Below are 20,577 nucleotides of genomic sequence, written 5' to 3' on the forward strand. Positions count from 1 at the left end.
TACGCTTACTTTCGCGACGAAAATCCGGATTAGTTAGTGCGATAATCGAGTGCAGTGGATGCGCTTCCCGGTGAAATCGCGACGGGAAGTTGAAGAAAACAGTGTCCTAATCAAGTGATAATCGGTTTTGTGATTGTTTTGGGGGTGTAGGACCAGCCCGCGGTTCGATTCCAGAGCGTCGAGCAAATTTTTCATTTTGGGACTCCGCTGCTTCGTCGTCGTTTTCTTGGTGTAGTGTGTGCTCTTTTCATCTTCTGATGTGTGTGTTCCCTTCTCTTTCCTGCCTGTGGGTTGCTGCTGCAGGCTAGCACTCGCCTGACTTGCTTACCCGTCGCCGTCGGTGGCTCGGTTCGGTTTTGTGCAGTGGTTCAAAAAAGTTCAAGTGGCGCTAAAAAAATTTGGTTTTGTTCTATGAAATTTAAAATGAACAATACTATTTATTTTTTTATAATAATTAAAGCTGTGTGTTGACTAAAACAAAATATTAATAGATAAAATCTAATATTTCACAGAATACAGCAAAATTCAGGAAAATCTAAAATAAATTGTGTTGGAAAACGAATTTAAACCACTGTGAATCCCACCACATCGTCGCGATTTTTTCTTTCTCGTTTCGCTGCCGTCAAGTCCCCGTGCGCTCTTCTCGCTGCAGAGCAGCAAATTTCTTATTGGATCGACGACGACGAACGACGGACGAGAAAGCAAAAGGCAGTCAGTCAGTCAGCCAGCGAAAAATGTGCTTTTAGTTGAAAATGAAGAAAATTAATGAAAAAGGTGTTCTTTTAGGAAACAAATCAGTTGAAAATAGTGAAAAGTTAAGGTGAAATGATGGACATTTTGTGAAGCAGCTGGAGAATGCTTCACAGGTGAAGTGAAAACAGTGAAGAAAGAGGAAAATTTTCGGGGCAAGGAATATTGCTCATTGATTGGTGGTGGCACACGAACGTTCGTTCCTCCAGATTAGGGAAGTAAAGCAGAGCGACGACGGCACCAGCATGGATACTACGTCAGCAGCTGCAGCACCAGCAGGAGAAGGGTCAGCATTCGGTGCGGTTCATATCAAGCAGGAGCCAGGAGGTCAGAGTGACGAATCGCCGTTGTCCAGGGGCACCGAAGTCGACGGCCCACGGACGATCCGGAAGATTACGGTGCTGGATCCGTTGAAGCTGAAGCTGCTCAGCCGACAGAACCATAACAAATTGCTGTCGGGTTTAAGTGCAGGTAATTTTTGCGTAGTGAATTCGAATTGTGTGGCAAAGCAATAATCACTATCTCTCATTGATTGCGTGGTTTGCCCATGGGGAGTGGTTATTCAATAAAATCGTGAGTAAATGGGTGGAGGCTGGAAGGGAAAGTACAAGCTGATGCAATGAACGTGTAAATTGAAGTAGAGCTGCAATTGTTGGGGAAGGGGAACTCTGGTTTTATATGAGGTCAGAGTAGGAGTGCCATGGAATTTGCGTTCTATTTTTAGCAATAAGTTTTCTTGTGTTCTAGTTTTATGCGCACGTAAGAGGATGGACAAGTTTAGTGTGGTGGGCTGCGTGCCGTACTTTTTACAGCGAGGTATGGGTGGGGCACGGGTTCGAATCCCATCGGGGCTAAAATTAGAATTTTATTTATGTGATTAGTTTTTCATTTCAATATGCATTTGTCAACAATCGGGTAGGAGCAGAATGCAGTAACTTCGAACATGGTCAACCGTCGTTGAACAGGACTATTGATTGATGGAGTCATGTAATGTCGACTATTCCCTCGCTGTTAAACTTTTTCGCAATCCGAGCGTAGAGCGTGACTCGACTGCAAATTTCAAAAGATATAGTTGTAGGTAAATATTCTATGTATGTACTAACAATTTAGTTTGGATAATTGGGTTTTTATATTTAGAAAATATGTATTGATTTTTTTCTATTTTATACAAAAGAGCACCTATCTCTGAATCACTATGATTTTTTTTCATTATTTTGATACCTAAAATGAATTTTAAAGAGATTTTTCAAAATCACCTTCTGACAGGTGGGGAACTGCTTTACAGCTCCCAACGTATCTAAATTCTAAGGTAAGATACTTTCGTTAATATTCATGTATTGCGCAGATTTGTAATTGTAATTTATTATTATTTAAGCTCGCACATATTGGAAATAATTATTTGATTGCATCTCACTGGATTAAAAGTGACCTCCATGCAATAAAACAGTAAATATCGCCATTTGAAAATCAGTGACAAAAACATTTTAATTGGTTCTAAAAACATAGTTACAGCAATTAGAAACTTCCAAACCACTAAAACTTTACAAACTTTACACTTTACAGAAATAATGACATTTCAGTGTAAAAACACCAACTTTTCATAACTAACGCAGATGTATTGGTAGGTCTTGTTATTGCCATTTGCGGGAATCTCATACCTTGGTATTTAGATACGTTGGACAGCTCCGCCCAGTACAACATCTGACTTCAAATTGATTTTGAAATAGGTTCCCAGGCATCAGAATTCATGAAAATTTAGATTTCTGCTTTCTTTGGCGTGCAGATACAGAATATGAAATTATCTCAATGACATTAAAGAAGCCAATTGGGTTTTTAAATTTAGAAAAATTCAATGATTTTATATTTTTAAACGAAAGAGCACCTTTTTCTAAGCCTCTATGATTTTTTTTCAGATTTTTAGAACTTTGTTTTGATACCTAAAACCAATTTCAAAAAGATTTATTCAAATCACCTTTTGACAGCTGGGTAACTGCTTGACAGTTCAGCTCAGTACAAAATCCGACGAGGGGTGATTCGACAAATCGCTCCCATACAAACTTCAAATTTATTTTTAAATAGGTTTCCGGGCTCCAAAATTTATGAAAATTTGTATTTCGGCTCAGTTTGGCAGATTTAGATTCAGTGCTGATTCAGAATATGGAATTATCTCAACATCGCTTAAAAAGCCAATTGGATTTATTGAATCACCCCTCGTCGGATTTTGTACGGGGCGGAGCTGTCAAGCAGTTGCACACTGGTTCCAGCCCAATATGGGGCGGTCATAAATATGATTTCCTCTATAGTTTCATGATGAAACTGCTAAATTTGATGCATATTTACATCCCACATGCGTTTTTGTATTGCTTTTTAAAAATGCGCTCAATCGAGTTTTCAGCTTTACGGAGCCGAGATTCATTATTTTTCTGTTTCGGTTACCAACTGTTTTGAATGTACTCGAGTATGTAATAATGTTAGTTCAGGCGGTCCACGGTAATCAAAACTGCTTAAGAATAGTGAAACACATAAGTATAATGTGATGGATTAAGCTGGGATAAAGTGTTCCCTGCAATACAATGCGGGAGGTATTTGTTAGCTTTTGAGTATATTGAAAACCTACTAGAGGACGACCGGACGGCAGTAGAAGCTTTTTTGGATACACATTTTGGGCCAAACGAGCCGATGGCGCATGACGATATTCTGACTGTGGAAAAGTGGAATTCCATACTGGCGGGGAAAAGAAGATCAGCACCAGGCGAAGATCGAATCACATACGAGATGCTGAGTAAGCTAAACCCAGAAGTGATTAAAAACATAATTGGAGAACTCAATGCTATGTGAATGCGAGGATGTATTAAAGACCACCTAAAATCATTAAAATTGTAGCGATTCCCAAGCCAAGAAAATATCAAGCGACACCTGAGGAAAAGAGACCCATATCTCTGGTTCCCACTTTAACTAAAGTGGTGAACACAGCGGTTCTAGAACGGTAAAAAGAACAAATAGAAGAAGAGCACTTTTAGCGACCTGGCCACCAACGACCTGTTTAGCCTATGTTCTGAATTCCATAAAGCGGAATAAACGTGATAAGTTTTGCCAACAGCTATGATTTTCATAGATCTGAGCAATGCGTTCAATACCGTCAACAATAGCATACTAGTGAATATGCTGTACGAACGTAAAATCTCACCGGACTTGGTTACCTAAATTAACAGTTTCCTAACGAATCGCAAAATCAACTTCCACATGGGAAATGAAACTTTGTCACGCTGGGTTAACAATGGTCTACCGCAAGGGGACGTACTTTCGCCAACTCTATTTAACATGTACTCGGCACCTCTGCATGGAATACAAGACGGTGGCGTGGAGCTCGTCCGATACGCCGATGATTTCGGAATACTAGTGACGGCTAAGGATCTAACAGAGCTGAACAACAAGGCACAGCATAGCGTTACCAACTTCAGCGAAATTGCAGAAAGGTTGAAGCTGAAAATCAACAAGTCGAAGACCAAGGCACTCTTGTTTCAGAATACATAGCAACAATGAACTGCAAATATTAATCAACGGAGTAAAACTGGAAACAGTTCGACTTATTCGTACCTTGGAATCACCATGGATCGCTACTTGAGTTTCGGACCACATTCTAGAGAGCTTTAGAAGAAGGTACTGCCTATGATCGCATAATTGTCCCATATGAATAGGAAACCCAGTAAATATGGGACTGATATGCGATCATAGGCAGGGTAGTGGAAAGGACGAATATGCTGAAATTGTTATCCGGTATTAGGAAAGGAGCTCATTAATCTACTATGGTACAAATTCACAAGGCTTTAGTGAGGAGCACGATCGAGTACGGAAGCGTTATCCACTGCAACGCTAGCAAAACAAACAGGAAAAAACTTGCCACCACCAACAATGTATCCCTTAGAAGAGCTATTAGTTGTACTCGATCAACGCCCTTGAATGCTCTAGCTGCAATATCAGGGGAAGAGCCAATTAAAATGCGACACGAGTATGTGGCAGCGAAGGAAATAGCGCGATGTTTTGAAAGGAATAACGTAGTAGCGGAACAACTAAGAAAGCTGAATGCCCTTCCAGACGAAGAATCCATGGGAAAATATACGTTCCTAGAAAGAACATATTTCCAATATCAGAAATTATGTCTACAACTAGGACCAACCAAATTGAAGAAGTTCAAATACATGCTTGCCTAGACGGTATGATCGGTAGCAAAATGAGCAATAATCCTGCAAGCTTGGATCGTATGGTTTTGTTTCTGTTAAATGGTCCATACAAGGGAAAACAAAGAACTACACAGATGCATGCAAAAGCGGAACCATTTGTGCGGTAGGCATATACGTGGAAGGAAGCAGGAGAAGATTGTACTATAAACTAGAAGAGGAAACAAGCATAACCTCGGCGAAGATAATTGCTATAAGAATAGCGATGAATCACATCGATGCAAATAGAATGCACAAAGTTGTTCTGCTTACCGACACAAGGGCTGCATGCGACATGCTGGAGAACGTCCAAAAGCAAATGCGGGAGTCAACAATACTTGTGGAGATACTCAACCTGGCAAGTCGATGGGCTACCGGGCCAAAAACAGAAGTTGGATCGATGACAGCTTCGAACGAGAAAGAAGAAAAGTATATTGAAGATGCAACACTTTAGTGACTGCCATCAATCTGGTCGCAAACGATCGCAACGGAATTCGCCAGTAAACAATTGTTTAAGATTATAGGAAAGTTTTATACAAATACGTCAGAAGGGGTCGGAAGGGGAAAACATGTTTCCGGCTTATTAAAAATTACAGTTTTCTATACTTTGTGGAAAAAGCATCTAATTCAGTCAAACTTATTCAAATGAAATAATAAACAACGGGAACTAAGTGTACGATAAACAACATCGATTTAAACTATATAAGAATCGAACACAATCAACCAAATACATGTCGAATGGTTGAGACTTTTTAATAGAGTAATGAATTCATAGGACTGATATTAGAAACATTCAATTTAAATGTCTCGAAATTTGTATGGAGCGTACCGTCTACCCCCGTTGGTTTGAACGACACCTCATGCAAACCAACGGGGTTCATTTTTAATTTGAACGTCTAGCAACTCTGTTAGCATCGAAAAACACACTACTGGCAACCTGATTTGGTGTTTTGTTTTGGTTCTGCGTTCCGTTTCACACCGTTCCACTAGCAGAATGACGTTTGAACCATTTTTAGTTTGAACGATGTGCAGATTAGAGGGGGTCAAACTAAAAAGTGTTCAGATTACATGCGGTCAAACCAACGAGGGTAGACGGTATTGTATTATATTGAGTAATCGAAAACGCAGTTGCCCAAAAACGGGACAGGTACATATTTATCAGATGATACAATGTTCCACGATGTTCCATTATCGGATTCACATCTATAACATACAAATGAATCAGCTTAGCTGAATATTCGTCATGTGATAGTTGAGTCGGCAGTGGCCAGTTAATGCTTTGACAAGCATGCTGCAATTTTGCTAAGACAGATCAGTTAGATACTTTGCCACCCTTAGAGGAGGTTTAGTACAATTGTGTTTGACTGTGTGCTGAGTGGCTGCCCAGGTAGTAGTCTGAATCTTTATCCAACACTTCGATATTGGGATAGCTGGCCCAGGGCCAAAGAAGTCATGCAATGCTCCAGCGTGAGCTAAATAATCTGCCATTTTATTTCCAGCGATAGAGGAATGATCAGTTAACCATACCAGGTGAACAGCGTTTGCTGAATTCAGCTCCTCAATTGGAATTCTACAAGCGATAACTAGCTTCGACCTATAGTTGGCCGAAGCAAGTGCTTTAATAGCAGCCTGGTTATCTGAACATACTTTGCCCATTGTGTGTTGCTGAAGTGCAAATTGCACTCCGCACATAAGAGCAAATCTGACGGCCTGAAATACGGTGCAGTATCTATCAAGTAAGTAAGACTGACGTAGCCTTAGCTCACGAGAATGGACACCAGCCCCGGCTCGACCAGCGAGAAGGGAGCCGTGAGAGTTGAAGAGAACGCTTCAAACATCATCATTAAGCACATCATTTGGAGGTGGCCTAATTTTGATTGGATTGTTCGCCCTTTTGCTATCACACAAGACGTCCATGGGCCAATATTGGTCGATCAACTGTTGGGTAAATCCATTTGATATATTTGGGTTGTAGACCCCAATTTTTACCTAAAGTTCGGCATTTCCCGAAGCCCCTACAATACAAGCTTTCTTGATTCTGAACAGAAAGTGTTTTCCTTGCTTTTTCAACGGTAACTTCAAATGTTTTGTAATTTGTTTATACCTAGGTTTATACTTGAATCGAATAATTCGTGAATATGCATTCAGGATTGAGCAGCGCTACACGTTCATTGCATCAACCTTTCCCATGTCTTCTGCTTATTTGCTCCAAAATGTAGGTAGATATACCCGAGAGGAAGGAATTCGCAGCCTTAGCATTACGGGGCATCAATCTTCGTGCACCACGCTTCTTCATGTAGTACTACAGCAAGACACAATCACTTCTGTGCATTCATCGGTGTAGAAATGTTTTTTTATGTTCTTCTTCTTTTCGATTCTAGCCAAAGCAAAAGCGCAACCTCCTGCTCCTAAACCACCACCACCACCACCTCTAGCAGAAGCATCGCCATCGTCATCAGGCGAATCTGCTGCAGCTGAAAAGGAAACCCAGTCGAACGTGACCGCACAATCAGAATCGGAAGCGTTGCGACCAAAAGCTGTGGAATCCACAAACAAGGAATCAGCTACAGCAACCACAATTCCGACGGCGCCACCCAAATCGGGGGCAGGAGGAGGCTCTTCTCTGTTCAGGAGGAAGAAGGTAGTACCAGTAGCCATCGCACGTAAGCTTGCTCAAAAAGAAAAGACTAAGCCCGTTCCCAAAGAGTTGGAGGTAAAAACTCCCCCGGAAACATCACCTAAGGATGCATCACAAGTTCAGTGCGAACCCGTTCAACCGCAGCCGGTTGAAGAGGTGTCTCATGAACACAAATCTGCTCAGCCTGCGTCTCAGGATCCCGAACCGGTTGAAAAGGCTGAACCAGCTCCCGTTCAGCCTGAACCGGTTGAGCAACCCCAATCGAGAGACGATCAAGCGGCGTCCCCAGCGTCTCCAGTTGTTGTGAAACGCGAATCGTCCGATCCAACGACTCGGCCAACGGCATTCCGTCGGATCAAGCCGAAAGTGGCGATTTGTCTCAATCCCAGCCGGCCGAAAAAGTCTATTCTCAAAAAGACCACTTCATCGGATAGATTACTGGGACCAAGCAAATCCGCCAAGGACTTGGTTCCGGAGGAGACGATTGTGTTGGACGATGATGATGATGAAGACGAGGAACAGCAGCAGCAACAGCAGTCGCAAAGGACCGTGGACAAAGAAGATAAAACAATGGAAGAATTGGATAAGGATCGTCTAGCTGCAGAGGAGAAGAAACGAGTAGACGAGGAACGCCGGCGAATAGCAGAGGAGCAGAGCCGGATAGAAGAAGAGGCAAAGCGGAAAGCCGATGAACAGCGAAGGGTGCAAGCAGAACGGAGAGAACGCGAAGAGGCGGAGCAGCGACGAATAGCGGAAGAGCAACGGCGTATGGAGGAAGAAGAAAAAAGAAAAGTTGAGGAGCAGCGAAAAATACAAGAAGAACAAAGAAAGCGCGAAGAAGAAAAACTGCGACGGGTGGCGGAAGAGCAAAGAAGAATAGAGGAAGAACAAAAGAAAAAAGCTGAGGAGCAGCGAAAAATACATGAAGAACAAAGGAAACGTGAAGAAGAAAAGCTGCGACGGATGGCGGAAGAGCAGAGAAGAATGGAGGAAGAGGGAAAGAAGAAAGCTGCAGAACAGTACAGGATACAAGAAGAGCAGAAGAAACAAAGGGAAGAACTGCGAAGGATACAAGAAGAGCAGGAGAAGCAACAACAAGAAGAACAACAACGAAAAATTACTGAGGAAAAGCAACGATTAGAAAGGCTAGAACAGGACAGGAAAAAGACAGAAGAGGAGCAGAAAGCCAAACAAGTTGTACCGGAAAGTAGGAAAACCATAAAAATACCGCCAGAAATTTGGAAGCGCCAACTAGAGAGGATGAAAAATAATCCCCACCGACAGCACAGTTCTGTGGCAATAACTTTGCCGTCGAGTGCGGAACTATCGCAATCTCAGAGTAGAGTCACATCGGATTCTGTTACTGTTGAAAAATCCAATGTGAGTGTTCAGGAGCCAGTTAATGTTGGAGCTCCTGTTAACAATCCAGTGAAACCGGAACCTGCTGTGCAGGTAACGGCAAATCCTACCAAAGAAATCCGCCGAATATCTCGGCTTCCTCCTAGTTTGGCGATGAAACTAATGAATAGTTGTGCGTTGAATTCATCACGGAAGAAATCACAACAAAAGGCAGTTCAACCCGTCAAGTCCTCGGTGAGTGATTCGGAGCCAGTGCATGCAGCGAAGGATGCATCTTCATCGACAGCAACAGTAGCGGTATCGCAAATTACAACTATCAAGCGGATATCCAGCTTTCCGGCGAGTACGGTCGTGACCCCTATAAAAACCGTTGAAGCAACGCCGACAACACCATCGGCAAAGCAGGTCGATAAAGAGGAACAGAAGCAGTCGAGTGTAGCTGAAAACGCTCCTGCTATAGTGGAGAGTATTGAAAAGACTGAACCGGCACAGCCAACTGTGGAGATTGGCAAGCCTAAACCGGTGAAAGAAATCAAACGGATAGCACTTCCGCCGGGAATTGCTTTGAAGTTGTTAGGAGCAGTCAGCAAAGCCAAACCAACAATCCCGTCATCCAGTGTCGCAACAACTAGTTCATCGAAAACTGTGGCACATCCTGCAGCGACTATCGCTGAAAAGCCAGTCGTACAACCAGCGGAATCGTCGAGCAGTCGTATTACAGCCACTCCCATTGTTGCTTCTCTCCCCATTGAAGCAACAGTGAAAAGCTCAAATGCTAATAAACAAATACGTCGGATGTCGCAGCTGCCTCCTAATGTTGCGATGAGGTTGGTGGACTCCTTGAAACAGAAAGGCATAATTGTGCCCAAGTTGACCCTGAAAAAGGAGGCCCCTCCCGTTGAATCACCTGCTAGTAATGCTGTACCGGACGTACAACTTCCCAGTGAACCATCAACCCCGTCTTCGATTGCGTCGGTACCGGACATCAAGGTAGAACCGCAAGAACCAATGACAAAGTCTAAAAGAAAGGTGGAAATTTTGTCTCAGGTTATTTTGCCTACGGCATCGTATAATCTGGAGGAATTACTGGCTGGCAAATCTACAGAAGGATTTGCGCCTTCCGATGCGATGCCTCTTCCATTACCCATGCCTAAGGGAAGAAGGCCTGCGGCTTCCCCGGCTCCAGTTGCGGCGGTTTCAACATCTATGCAAGATAAGCCGATTCAGGACAATCGTGTTTCGTTCTCTATCTCACGGCCGGAAAATCCTGTGACTCCTGCATCAATTTCTGATGTTCCACCCCAGATTGCATGTGTTTCGGAACAGAACAACGATATGTTGGATAACGAAATCGCATCAGAAGTGACTGTCACAACTGAGATTGAAGATATGGCGGATTCTTTGCATGCTAAATCCGACGAATACACCATTTCAGAGTCTGAAGTTCCCGGAACCCCAGTGCAATATGAACCTACCAGAGACGTCCAACAGCCACAGAAAGAAAGAATCGTATCGAAGCCGCATGTTACCTCTGTCGATTCTTCCACTGTAATGTCCCATCAATATTCTGTTACGTACTCCTCGAATTCGCATCAGATGGTTCATCGCCAAAACGTTCAGAATCCGGTAGTTGTTCAGCAACAAGCGAATGTGTCTAGTGGTCAACCACAATCCGTAACTATATTCGCCAAATTACCTAATAATTCTCCTCGACCTGCGCATCAACAAACGCCCATTACGTATCATCCGCAATTCACGGTGTTATCCCAACCTGGAATGCAACCTACTCGCATGATCCAACAACGAATGGTCCTCAATCCCGTTAGCATGCAAAGCGGCCAGCGTCCTCGTTTCCCAACAGCCCAGATTGTTTTGGTGCAACACCCGACTCCAATCCGTGGCCGAATTGTTCCTCAATCGCAACTTCGACCAGCTGTTCCACAACAACAACAGTCGCAACAGCATTTAACGGTTCCTAGGGCCGCCTACTTCCATCATGTGCCAATATCTGACCAAAACAAGCCATCAGTTATTGTTCCAACGCCGAGATATGTCATACCGAAGCAGTACCATCAACTTCCAATGGCACGTCCTCAGCGCCCTCAACGCCCGAATGTCGCTGTGACCTTTCAGGATCACAATAAAGCATTCCAACCCGTTGCACAGTCACAACAGCCCGCCATCTATTCTATTGCTCAACCTGTGCAGCAGCCACGCATCATTCCAAAGATTGTAATTGACAGCAGCTACGTGGATCAACAGGAACGATCAACACCTGGAACCCCAACCACTCCACCGGTGCAGGATCAATGGAACACTGTTCAGAACAAGTCACCGTGCTCGGAAGAGATCAGGAACAAACTTCGGGACAAGTTGAAATCCAGAATGATGCAACAAACTGACAAACCCGCATATCCGACCGTAGAAACTCCACCCGTGCCACCACCAACGACTTCCAAGGCCACACCACCTAAAGCTCCGGTTGTGGTTCGACATCCGACAATGCCGGTTCGAAACACCGTGGTTTATCATCCACAAGATTTCCAGCAGCCCCGAATGCAAGCTAATCGCAGCCACCAGCAACCACCAAAACCGGCAGATTCCCGTGTCATCAAGCAGTACATTTGCCAAGGCCGGAAAATCTACCTCACCAAGATTAGTGTTACGAAGCCAACGACCTCTGTTCCTTCCAATATCCAGCAACAACAACCGCCCCAACAGTACCTCCGATACCAACATCCGCAGTCGGAAGCTGCATTCCATGGTTTCCCGCAGGCAACTATCAAAAGCGATCAACGCAGCTTCCAGCAGTTTAGCGAAACGGTTCAGCAGTTGGAGCAGAGAAAGAACTCCGAGCCGGTTAGCGTTTTCGAAATTCAAGACGTTCACAAACTGCAGTCCAAGATGCGAACTCGGAAGCCAAGTGTTGTGACGGCTGTGACGACGCATGGTTTGAAGGGCGAAACGTTCATCATTACGGAACTGAACGAGCATCCGCTAGAGGAGGTGCCACCGCCGCCACCACCACCGGTAGTGAAAGAAGAAGTTCCGCTACAGCATCCTCCTAGAATCACCAAACGGAGGAACACTTTTGTGGTAGATGATTCGGATGGAGACATCCGGGTTGAGCAGTTACCACGGGTGGATGCCACAAGTCAGGACGATAGTCAAGACGATAAATCATCGGAAATTGACGTCAAGGTGAAGATCGAAGATGAGGAGAAGCAACCGGAAGTAAACGTAGGAACGCGGTTTGCATTCGATCGGCATATGAAGGAGGAGGATTTGTCGGATTCGGAATCAAGTCAGGCTGACGAGGATCTGGCACGGGAGATTTTAGCGTTGGTGGAGAACGAACGGAAGGCCCTGCGAGTCGGTTCAACGGTTAAGAAAGTCAAGAAGCGACGGAAGCGACGCAAACGGCACAAGAAGAAAAAGGAGGGCGGCAATGAGGAGTTGATGGATCTTCTGATGAAGCATGTCAATCAGGAGTCGTTGATTGCGGATATCGTGGCCTCACAGCAGAAGAAGCTGCCAATCGTTGAAATTTCGGACACGGACGAGAGCGATGGGATTGAGAGAACGGTTCAGCATGTTCAAGTGAAACCGGATCCTGATGCTGAAGCAGGTATTGCCAGGAGAATGTCGTGCTCAACGGACGTTGGGTATGATCTGGAGGATTCTGAAACTGAGGATATTTTTGCCGAGATTTTGAAACCGTTTGTCGAGGAAGACCACCAGACGAATAATTTGACAAGCGCAGCGCCGTCGCAGGTAGCTGTATCAGGAGAACCAGCAGCAAATATGGATAAAGGATTAGAGGAGCAGATGGTACAAGCCGAAGTAGCTGATCTAGGGCAACAAACAGCAGTTACAGAAAACGAAGCTCAACAAGAACAATCGATAGCATCGGCGCCAGCCGAAGCAACTGTTCCGGAGAAGGTTGTAACTGCTGCAGAAGAAGAAGTTGTTACAGAGATTCAAACAGTACTAGCGAAAGAGGTACTTTCTCCAGCAGGAACATTGATAGCAGCTACTCCGGAAGAGCAGATCATAATCACGCCTGAAGAGGAAACAGCTTCGCCGGTGGAGGCTGTTCCAGTGGAACAAACAGTAGATGTGCCAAAAGAACCCGAAACACCTGAGATTTCAACAAAACTTGTAACGGAAGTCAGTCCAGTGATAGAATCGAATTATCCAGTTACTGCAACTACTACAATATGTGATCAAACCTGTGATAACAGTGCCTTACTGATAAAAGCACCGTCGAAGAAAGCACCTGCTCCTAGAGCACCCAAACGCAAGCTCAAACCCACGTTAGTATCTCGATCGAAGATTAGAAAGCTGCAAACGCAAACTGCTGTTGTCAGTGAACCTGTTCCTCAAGCAAAGAGAATCGATCGGAAAGATACTGCAGAAGACAACATCGAAGACTCGAGCGATCCATTCTCGGATCGAGACGAACCAGCACCAGAACCAGAAATGGAAGACACTCAAACGCAGGAGCTTTGCCCTACTGTACAAACGGAAGTGATAAATTCCTGCGTACGAGAACTGGTCAATGAGTGGGATTCTGACGAAGGAGAGGCAAGTGTAAAGCAACCGTTGAAGAAGTATGCTTCGTTCGATAACAACGGTAACCTACCGTGTCGTATATCAAAGAATAACGTGTTGAAACGTTCCGCAATGTTAAGCGATCCGGTTTTGGTAGTTCCCGTCGAGGAGAATCGAAACGAGGTAGAACCGCAGGAAGCGATTGAACATATGTCAGAGGAAATTCCTTGTCAAAATGTCAAGTCCGTCAGAGTCTCCGTGCTAAAAGAGGATTTGATGGAACGCCCAAGCACGCCAGAACCCACTGCGACGATAGAGCCTGTGATCGAAGAGAAGACTCCCACTCCAGCGAAAGGTGATGGTCAAACCGTGGAAAGGTTATTGAAGGACTGGGAGGATTCACCGATCAAACAGCAAAGAAAGGCTGATGCTCCACAACTGGTTGCTAGGGTATTGTTGGACAGTCTTAGCTGTGACGAATTAATTTCGAAAACGGCTCAGAAATCATCAGAAACTGTTACGCTTACTGAGGACCAACGTACTCATGTCCCAATCGACCCCAAGCCGGACAGTCGAGATGAAATAAGCAACGATGAGTCGGAAACAATTGTTGCGCGTATATTTTTGGGAGGATTAGAATCACCTGAAAAGCAACTTTCGACACCAGGAATTCAGCAACCGACGGTGAAAATTACTCCGGAAGTACAAACCGGAAGTCCAAGTAAATCTCATAAAAACGAAAACCAGATTCCAAACATTGTGGAATCTCCTACCACTCGTTCGAGATCTTCGAAACAGACGTCCATTAAGGACTGGATTCAAGGTTCTCCAGGTAACGAACCTTCGAAGTCAACCACGACCACTCGGAAGAAGGGTCTGCGTGGTAGAGCTTCGTCTGTCCTGTTCGATCCAGTGACAGTTCCAGCCATTGAAAGTCAGAAACCTGCTGGCAGGAATCTGAGAAGCCGTACTAAATCCGTTTTTGCCGAAAAACCACCTTTGGAAGAAGAAACGGAATCGAAAGAAGATACACGACCAGTGGAAGAATCGTCTAGGAAAGAGGTGGAAGCAACGATAGAAATGCCCAGCGACATTCAGCCCACGGAGGTGATGAAGGAAGCAGGGGGAACAGCTTGTGCGGCACGGAAAGAAAAAGAAGAACCGAAAGAATGCTCTCCAAGCACTACTAAACCCGCGCCGATCGTTCGTAATCGCGTGCCGATTCAGATATCCTCGGAAGACGAAGATGATGCCCCGTTAGCCAAGCGTCGCAAAGTGCTCCGCAAGAGGCGTTCCATGATGCGCCAGCGAAGTTCCCTGCGGGATCTCAGCGCGAACAAGCGTTTGTTCCGAGGTGGCGCCACTTACTCCAGTTCTCTAATCGCAGATGGCTACAACCTTGGCGAAACAACCGTCATTAAAACTGAACCGCCGGATGTGGTGGAAACTTCGGACTATCCTGCTCATAGTGAATCTTTTGCTGTCAGTTTTGCGGACAATCCGTCTGAGCAATTGCTTTCCGTTGTAACCGTACAGAATAACCAAGTGGTGCATGCCCAAGACTTCGACACCGGAACTCCTCTTCGAAATCAGTACTTTGCGAGGGATTTTGTGCAATCGGCAACCACTTCTACTCCCGTTGCCAAATCGCCTCTTCCGCCTCCTCCCGTGGACGACCATGTTTTTGCCACCCCAGAACCTGTTCGTGCGCCCAAACGAAAACGCCGTACCAAGCAGGAAATGGAGAACGATCGAAATGCTCTGCTTTTGAAAGGGGACGAAGAACAACGACCACAAGAACCATCCAAGAAGAAGGAAGTACAACCTCGAGCCCGACAGCAAAAAGCCTTCACGCCGGTCGATGTGGAAGCCGTCGATCCGAGTATCCGCGAATTCGAGTGCGGTTCCTGTTTCGAGAATATTCCTCGAGAAAATTGGGATGCTCACTACATGAAGCACAGTGGTCTTACCTACCGGGTCAATGTAGATCCTCCGGTCGAACTGAACGACGAAACCACGGCGGTGGCCATTGTGACCCGTTTCATGAAAACCCACCGTCAGGTGCTCCTGTACTGTGACAAGTGCAACGTGTCGAAAAAATCCGCCCTCGGATTGGTGTCACATCGGCCCGTTTGCGGTATGACGCGCCAGGAGATCGAAGACAGCAAGATACCATGCCAGCATTGCGGCCGGAAGCTGATGCCCGTCAGTATGAACTGTCACCTGTTCTCGCATTGTGCCGTGCTGAAGCGGAAGAAACAGGAAGAAGCTCTGGAGAAGGCACAGGAGCTGGAAGACGAGACAACAGAAAGCGGCGCCATCGAACCAACGATGCGGAACCAGCGTGGTACGGTTAAGCGACAAGCGACTGCCAGGTAAGATTCGAATGATTTTGGATTTGTTGGGCTATTCAAATTAATTCCGTGCTGAATTCGACAGTTCCTTTAGATGTTTTCCAATTCTTTCGGAAAATTCAACATCCGTAGGAATTAATACTTTGATTTCTTTAGGATAATCAAGAAGTTCCCTAAAGTATATTCTTCAGGGCCCTATAGAAATTTCTTATCAACGTTCTTCAATGAATTCATTTTCAAATATTACCTAGAAATTGCTCCAGTATTCGTCCAAGAATACCTCCAAGCATCCAAACATAAATAGTTATCAAAAGTCCTCGAAGCAATTACTTGAAGAATTTCTCCTTCGAAGTCCCACCAACGGTACTTGCTGAAGTAATTCCTCTGGAGTTATTTCAACCAAGAGTCAGTCTCCAACAAAGTTTGTTGAACAAAAACCTTAGAAAACACTTCCAAGGAATTCCAAAATGTAGTCGTTGGAAGAGTACTCTACTTTGGAAATTCGTAGAAAGATTGCTGTAATAGCTCTGAACGGACTTCCAGACGTAATTTCTCTTGGAGGTAAGCTGGGAGAAAGCATGAAATCTTTGAAAAAAAAAAATCCAATGTAGGGTTTGGGTGCTAGTAGTGGACCCCCTAAGCCATCGAAATTTGCTTCTGTGGCTTTTTAGCTATGTTACCTCAGTTGATTGTTCCAAAGTGCAATTTTATAACAAGTTCCATGTCCTCTCTTTATGTTAAGACCGTCAAACATACGACATTAATAAATTATTCCAGTGAAATACGCATTTAAAAATATGCATCGATGTTGCCTATAATGGACACCACCGGGGTCCACTATAGGATTATTTACAAATATCTCGGCGCCTATAGTGGACCCCCCATTTGATTTCCATGTTATCTGTCACGCTGCCGATGGAGCCTATAGTGGACCCCCCCTGAGTGTACCTGTTCCAACGATAGCTAAGGAGTTGGTCTTCACCGGAAGGAATTTCAGATGCGCTGAATGATTAACGCGTAGTTAAATTAAACGAAACACTTTATTTGAAAATTTTACATCTTTTGTCTCCGCGACGACTTTACACCGCGAAGCTTCCTAGTGGACTGTTACATGTTCATTCATGCCTGTCGATCACTTGCCTATTCCGTTTTGAATGGTTTTCTATTCTCCACACTACCTAGTGAGCTTTCATTCTAGGCGCGCAAACTGTCTACACAGAAAAGTTCCTACCTATCACTGCGTTCTATCCTACAGGGCGCCCAAATGTATATTTTTTCGTAATAGTTCGTGACGTCATACAATATTCATTTTTCTTTCGTAACATATTCATTTCGCGTAAACATTCACCCCCCGTTGAGACCTCTGGCTCAACACATGTTCGGATCCTTGTAACCACTCCCTTGATCTGTAGTATGTTTTTGTTTTGTCCTTTGCGGTTGCACTAATCATATTCTTCTTTTTATTCAGATTCACTTCCATCATATCAGTGTAATTCTGTTTGCGCTCCTCCGGATTCTTCGATAAGGAAACCAGCCACTTGTCGTGCTTCATCGACATAACGTAAGGATCACCAAGTTGAAACTTCTTGCCGTTGAATGGGAATCGTACTTCGAAGCGGTCTGGTTCATCCCTCGCGTGAGTCTCCCTGTGAAACTGCTCGGCGGCTGCTTCTGCTGCCGACAGTGGTCGATGCTTTTGTTCTTGGCGACTGAACTGGCAAACACGTGTACGCTGTGCACTCCTCTTCATTTGCACTGACCCTCCAGCGACCCAGCCAAGCTCGGTTTCAGCCAACGTAATCGAACTATTTTGTAGCTTCAAACGCCCACTCCTAACCAAGTCGAAGAATATTTCGTTGCCGATGATCAAATCCACTTCTGCTGCAACATGGAACGATGGATCCGCTAGCTGTATGCCGGTTGGTATCTTCCAGGATCTAGAATCAATCTCAACCAGTGGAATATTCGCTGAAATTCTGGGTACGACTAAGAAATCCAATTCTCTCGTTGTATACGAGTTGATCCGAGAGCGAATTTTTGTCGACACAAGATGTCTTACATTCGTTTGGATGTCGTTGAGGCCGCTGATTGGGAGGTCGATTCGGCTCATCTTCAGCTTCAATCTATTGGCCAATTTCTCTGTGAGAATATGACTGTCAGATCCCGAATCCAGCAATGCTCGACATTTGACGGTGGATCCTCCATGTCCCACTACCAAGACCTCTGCAGTTGACAGTAGCACCTGCCGTTTTTCCGTTTCCAAGCGCACGTTCTGTGCGCACATTGTAGTTGCACGTGCACCATCTGCTTCCTGCCTATTTGATTCGTTGGCATCTTCCAGCGTGACTGGAAACGAAGACCTGGTTTGTTCGCTGGGGTGCAAAAGACTATGATGCTTCCGACCACAACCTTGGACCTTGCACCCCTGATCGGACTCGCAATCAATGGCCCGATGATTTCTTTTCAAACAGTTGTAGCACAAGCCTACCCTTGCGGCTACGGACTTCCGTTCAACGAAATTCATGTTCTGGAACTTCGAACACTTGTAGATCGAGTGCTCGGCCTGACAACACGGACACGTTTCTGTAGATGTTTGGATAAAAGACTTCCGTGGATGTGCTGGCACCTTGTGACCAACTACTGCATCACGTTGTCTCGTTTGAAGCGTTGGTTGTCCTTTCTGCTGCTGCTCTGAGCGATTCGTTCGCTGCAGAACGCGTCCTCGTTCACGAAGAAACTCTATGAACGTTTCGTATTCTGGTACCTCTCCTTTGGGCACCTTCATCTCCCACTGCTCCTGTGTCACTTTGTCCAACTTTTTGTAGATAACGTTAAGCAAAATCAACTCTCCCAGACCTTCGACAGGAAAGCTGTGACCCTCCAAGGCATCAACATGCTTCGAGCAGGTTTCCACTAGTTCCGAAATCGATTTCGCTTGGTTGTCCTTGCTAACGTTTGCGCAATTCAAAATAGCGTCGATGTGCGCATCCAATATAAGCCGCTTATCCTCATAGGCATCCTCAAGAATCTTCCAGGCCTTCTCGTAGTCGTTGTTGTTCACGACGTCTTGGTCAATTTTGCTCTTCGCATCACCTTCGAGAGAATTACGCAAGTGCAATATCTTCATCGCCGGTGTCTCGTTCTGATATTTCGCCATGATGCTGTTGAAGAGGCTCTTGAAGCTATACCAGTTCTCCGGTGTCCCATCAAATGTTGGAAACGGAGCGTGCAATTGCGGGGCAGCTGCCTGCACGATAATCGGTTGCTGGACACCTGGAATGCTTAAACTGTGTGACGTACCTGGATTTACGCGACCTGCCTCCTGCGCTTGGGCGATTCGTGTTTGCAAATCAACGTAAAGTTCGTTGTGGATGTCCTCGAATACCGCATACTCCTGACGTATTACGGTTCGTTGTTCCTTCGGCAGCAGTGCGGACATTTCGACATGAACCTTATCGAACTCATCCGCGCACCGCCGCAGTGTTTCAAGGTGAAGGCTGAGCAAATGTATGCTGACACCTTCTCGCAATGACTCCTTCATTCGTATCAATTTCTCCGTGATGAGATCACGCCGATCCGTCAACACTTCCAGTTTCGATTCCATCGCTTTCTTCTTCTCAAGAACTTGTTTTGCAATCTTTTGTTCCGCCACCGATGGAACTGGCGGCGCTTCCTCACTTCGCGATCCCGTTAACGCTTCCAAAATATTTCGTTTCGAAATCGTTTTCAACACTCCCCGCGGTGTTTCACTATCGCTCATGTTTGTTCACTCTAGTACAAGCATCACAGGCACACTGTCTTCGCTTTCTAGACCACTGTTCACACGTGCCAAGGACACGTTCAAGGGTAATGCTAATGCTTCTTCTTTGGCCTAAGCCGAACCACGCACACGGTGCGTTCAAATGTTTAAAACACGGTTGTGTCACGCGCACAACCTACAGCTTTCACCTGAACATATCACATGCACTCTTCCTGGCTGTCTTCGGCGATGTGCCACACCTCATTCAACCGACGTACAGTTTTCGCTTATAGCCACGGGCTATTCCGATTACCACGATTTGGCCACGGGCCGCACTACTGCGCACGATGCAGTCAATTTACACTATGTCACGGACATGAGTAATCATTTTCATCTTCCGGTCACGGACCGCACTTCTGCACTAGGTGCTCTTCTCCCACACGCGTAACAACAACTTCCGAAACATCCGGGAAAACCGATCACAACATCCGGCTCGAATGGACCAAAATGTTCCAACGATAGCTAAGGAGTTGGTCTTCACCGGAAGGAATTTCAGATGCGCTGAATGATTAACGCGTAGTTAAATTAAACGAAACACTTTATTTGAAAATTTTACATCTTTTGTCTCCGCGACGACTTTACACCGCGAAGCTTCCTAGTGGACTGTTACATGTTCATTCATGCCTGTCGATCACTTGCCTATTCCGTTTTGAATGGTTTTCTATTCTCCACACTACCTAGTGAGCTTTCATTCTAGGCGCGCAAACTGTCTACACAGAAAAGTTCCTACCTATCACTGCGTTCTATCCTACAGGGCGCCCAAATGTATATTTTTTCGTAATAGTTCGTGACGTCATACAATATTCATTTTTCTTTCGTAACATATTCATTTCGCGTAAACAGTACCTATAGTGGACCCTTTTGAGTGTTTACATTCATTAAATAGTTAAAATATCCGATTTTTGT

At 45.0% G+C, this 20,577-nt stretch overlaps 2 protein-coding genes across 8 annotated transcripts in view; one reads left to right on the forward strand and one right to left on the reverse strand.

Annotated features, from left to right (window-relative positions):
- Window positions 1-20,577, forward strand: part of LOC109621434 (titin-like) — a 24,912-nt gene continuing 4,335 nt past the window's right edge. Inside the window, exons 1-3 of one of the 5 annotated variants that reach the window (XM_062843963.1) lie at window positions 1-261; window positions 787-1,221; window positions 7,349-15,893. In XM_062843963.1, coding sequence (XP_062699947.1) covers window positions 996-1,221; window positions 7,349-15,893 — 8,771 coding nt within the window. In that variant the 5' untranslated portion in view covers window positions 1-261; window positions 787-995. Of the gene's footprint in view, window positions 262-297; window positions 402-774; window positions 1,222-7,348; window positions 15,894-20,577 lie in introns of those variants that run through there. The other 4 variants (XM_062843964.1, XM_062843965.1, XM_062843966.1 and 1 more) reach the window with 4 other exon arrangements.
- LOC134284745 (uncharacterized) lies at window positions 16,823-20,513 on the reverse strand. Of its 3 annotated transcripts, none has more exons than XM_062843969.1 (2): window positions 19,925-20,513; window positions 16,823-19,820 (listed from the first exon to the last, which is right to left on the reverse strand). In XM_062843969.1, exon 2 carries the CDS (start codon window positions 19,630-19,632, stop codon window positions 17,200-17,202), a length of 2,433 nt encoding a protein of 810 aa, XP_062699953.1. In that variant the 5' UTR covers window positions 19,633-19,820; window positions 19,925-20,513; the 3' UTR covers window positions 16,823-17,199. The 3 variants fall into 3 exon arrangements, with proteins under 3 accessions (XP_062699953.1, XP_062699955.1, XP_062699954.1); XM_062843971.1 differs by having other exon boundaries at window positions 16,823-19,643; window positions 19,821-20,513; XM_062843970.1 differs by having other exon boundaries at window positions 16,823-19,687; window positions 19,821-20,513.

This window comes from Aedes albopictus, unplaced genomic scaffold (genome assembly GCF_035046485.1).
Source record: "Aedes albopictus strain Foshan unplaced genomic scaffold, AalbF5 HiC_scaffold_68, whole genome shotgun sequence".
NCBI lineage: Eukaryota > Metazoa > Arthropoda > Insecta > Diptera > Culicidae > Aedes > Aedes albopictus.

Excerpts from the sequence above, each read along its gene's own strand:
- LOC134284745 (XM_062843969.1), bottom strand. The coding sequence starts at position 19,632 with ATGAGCGATAGTGAAACACCGCGGGGAGTGTTGAAAACGATTTCGAAA.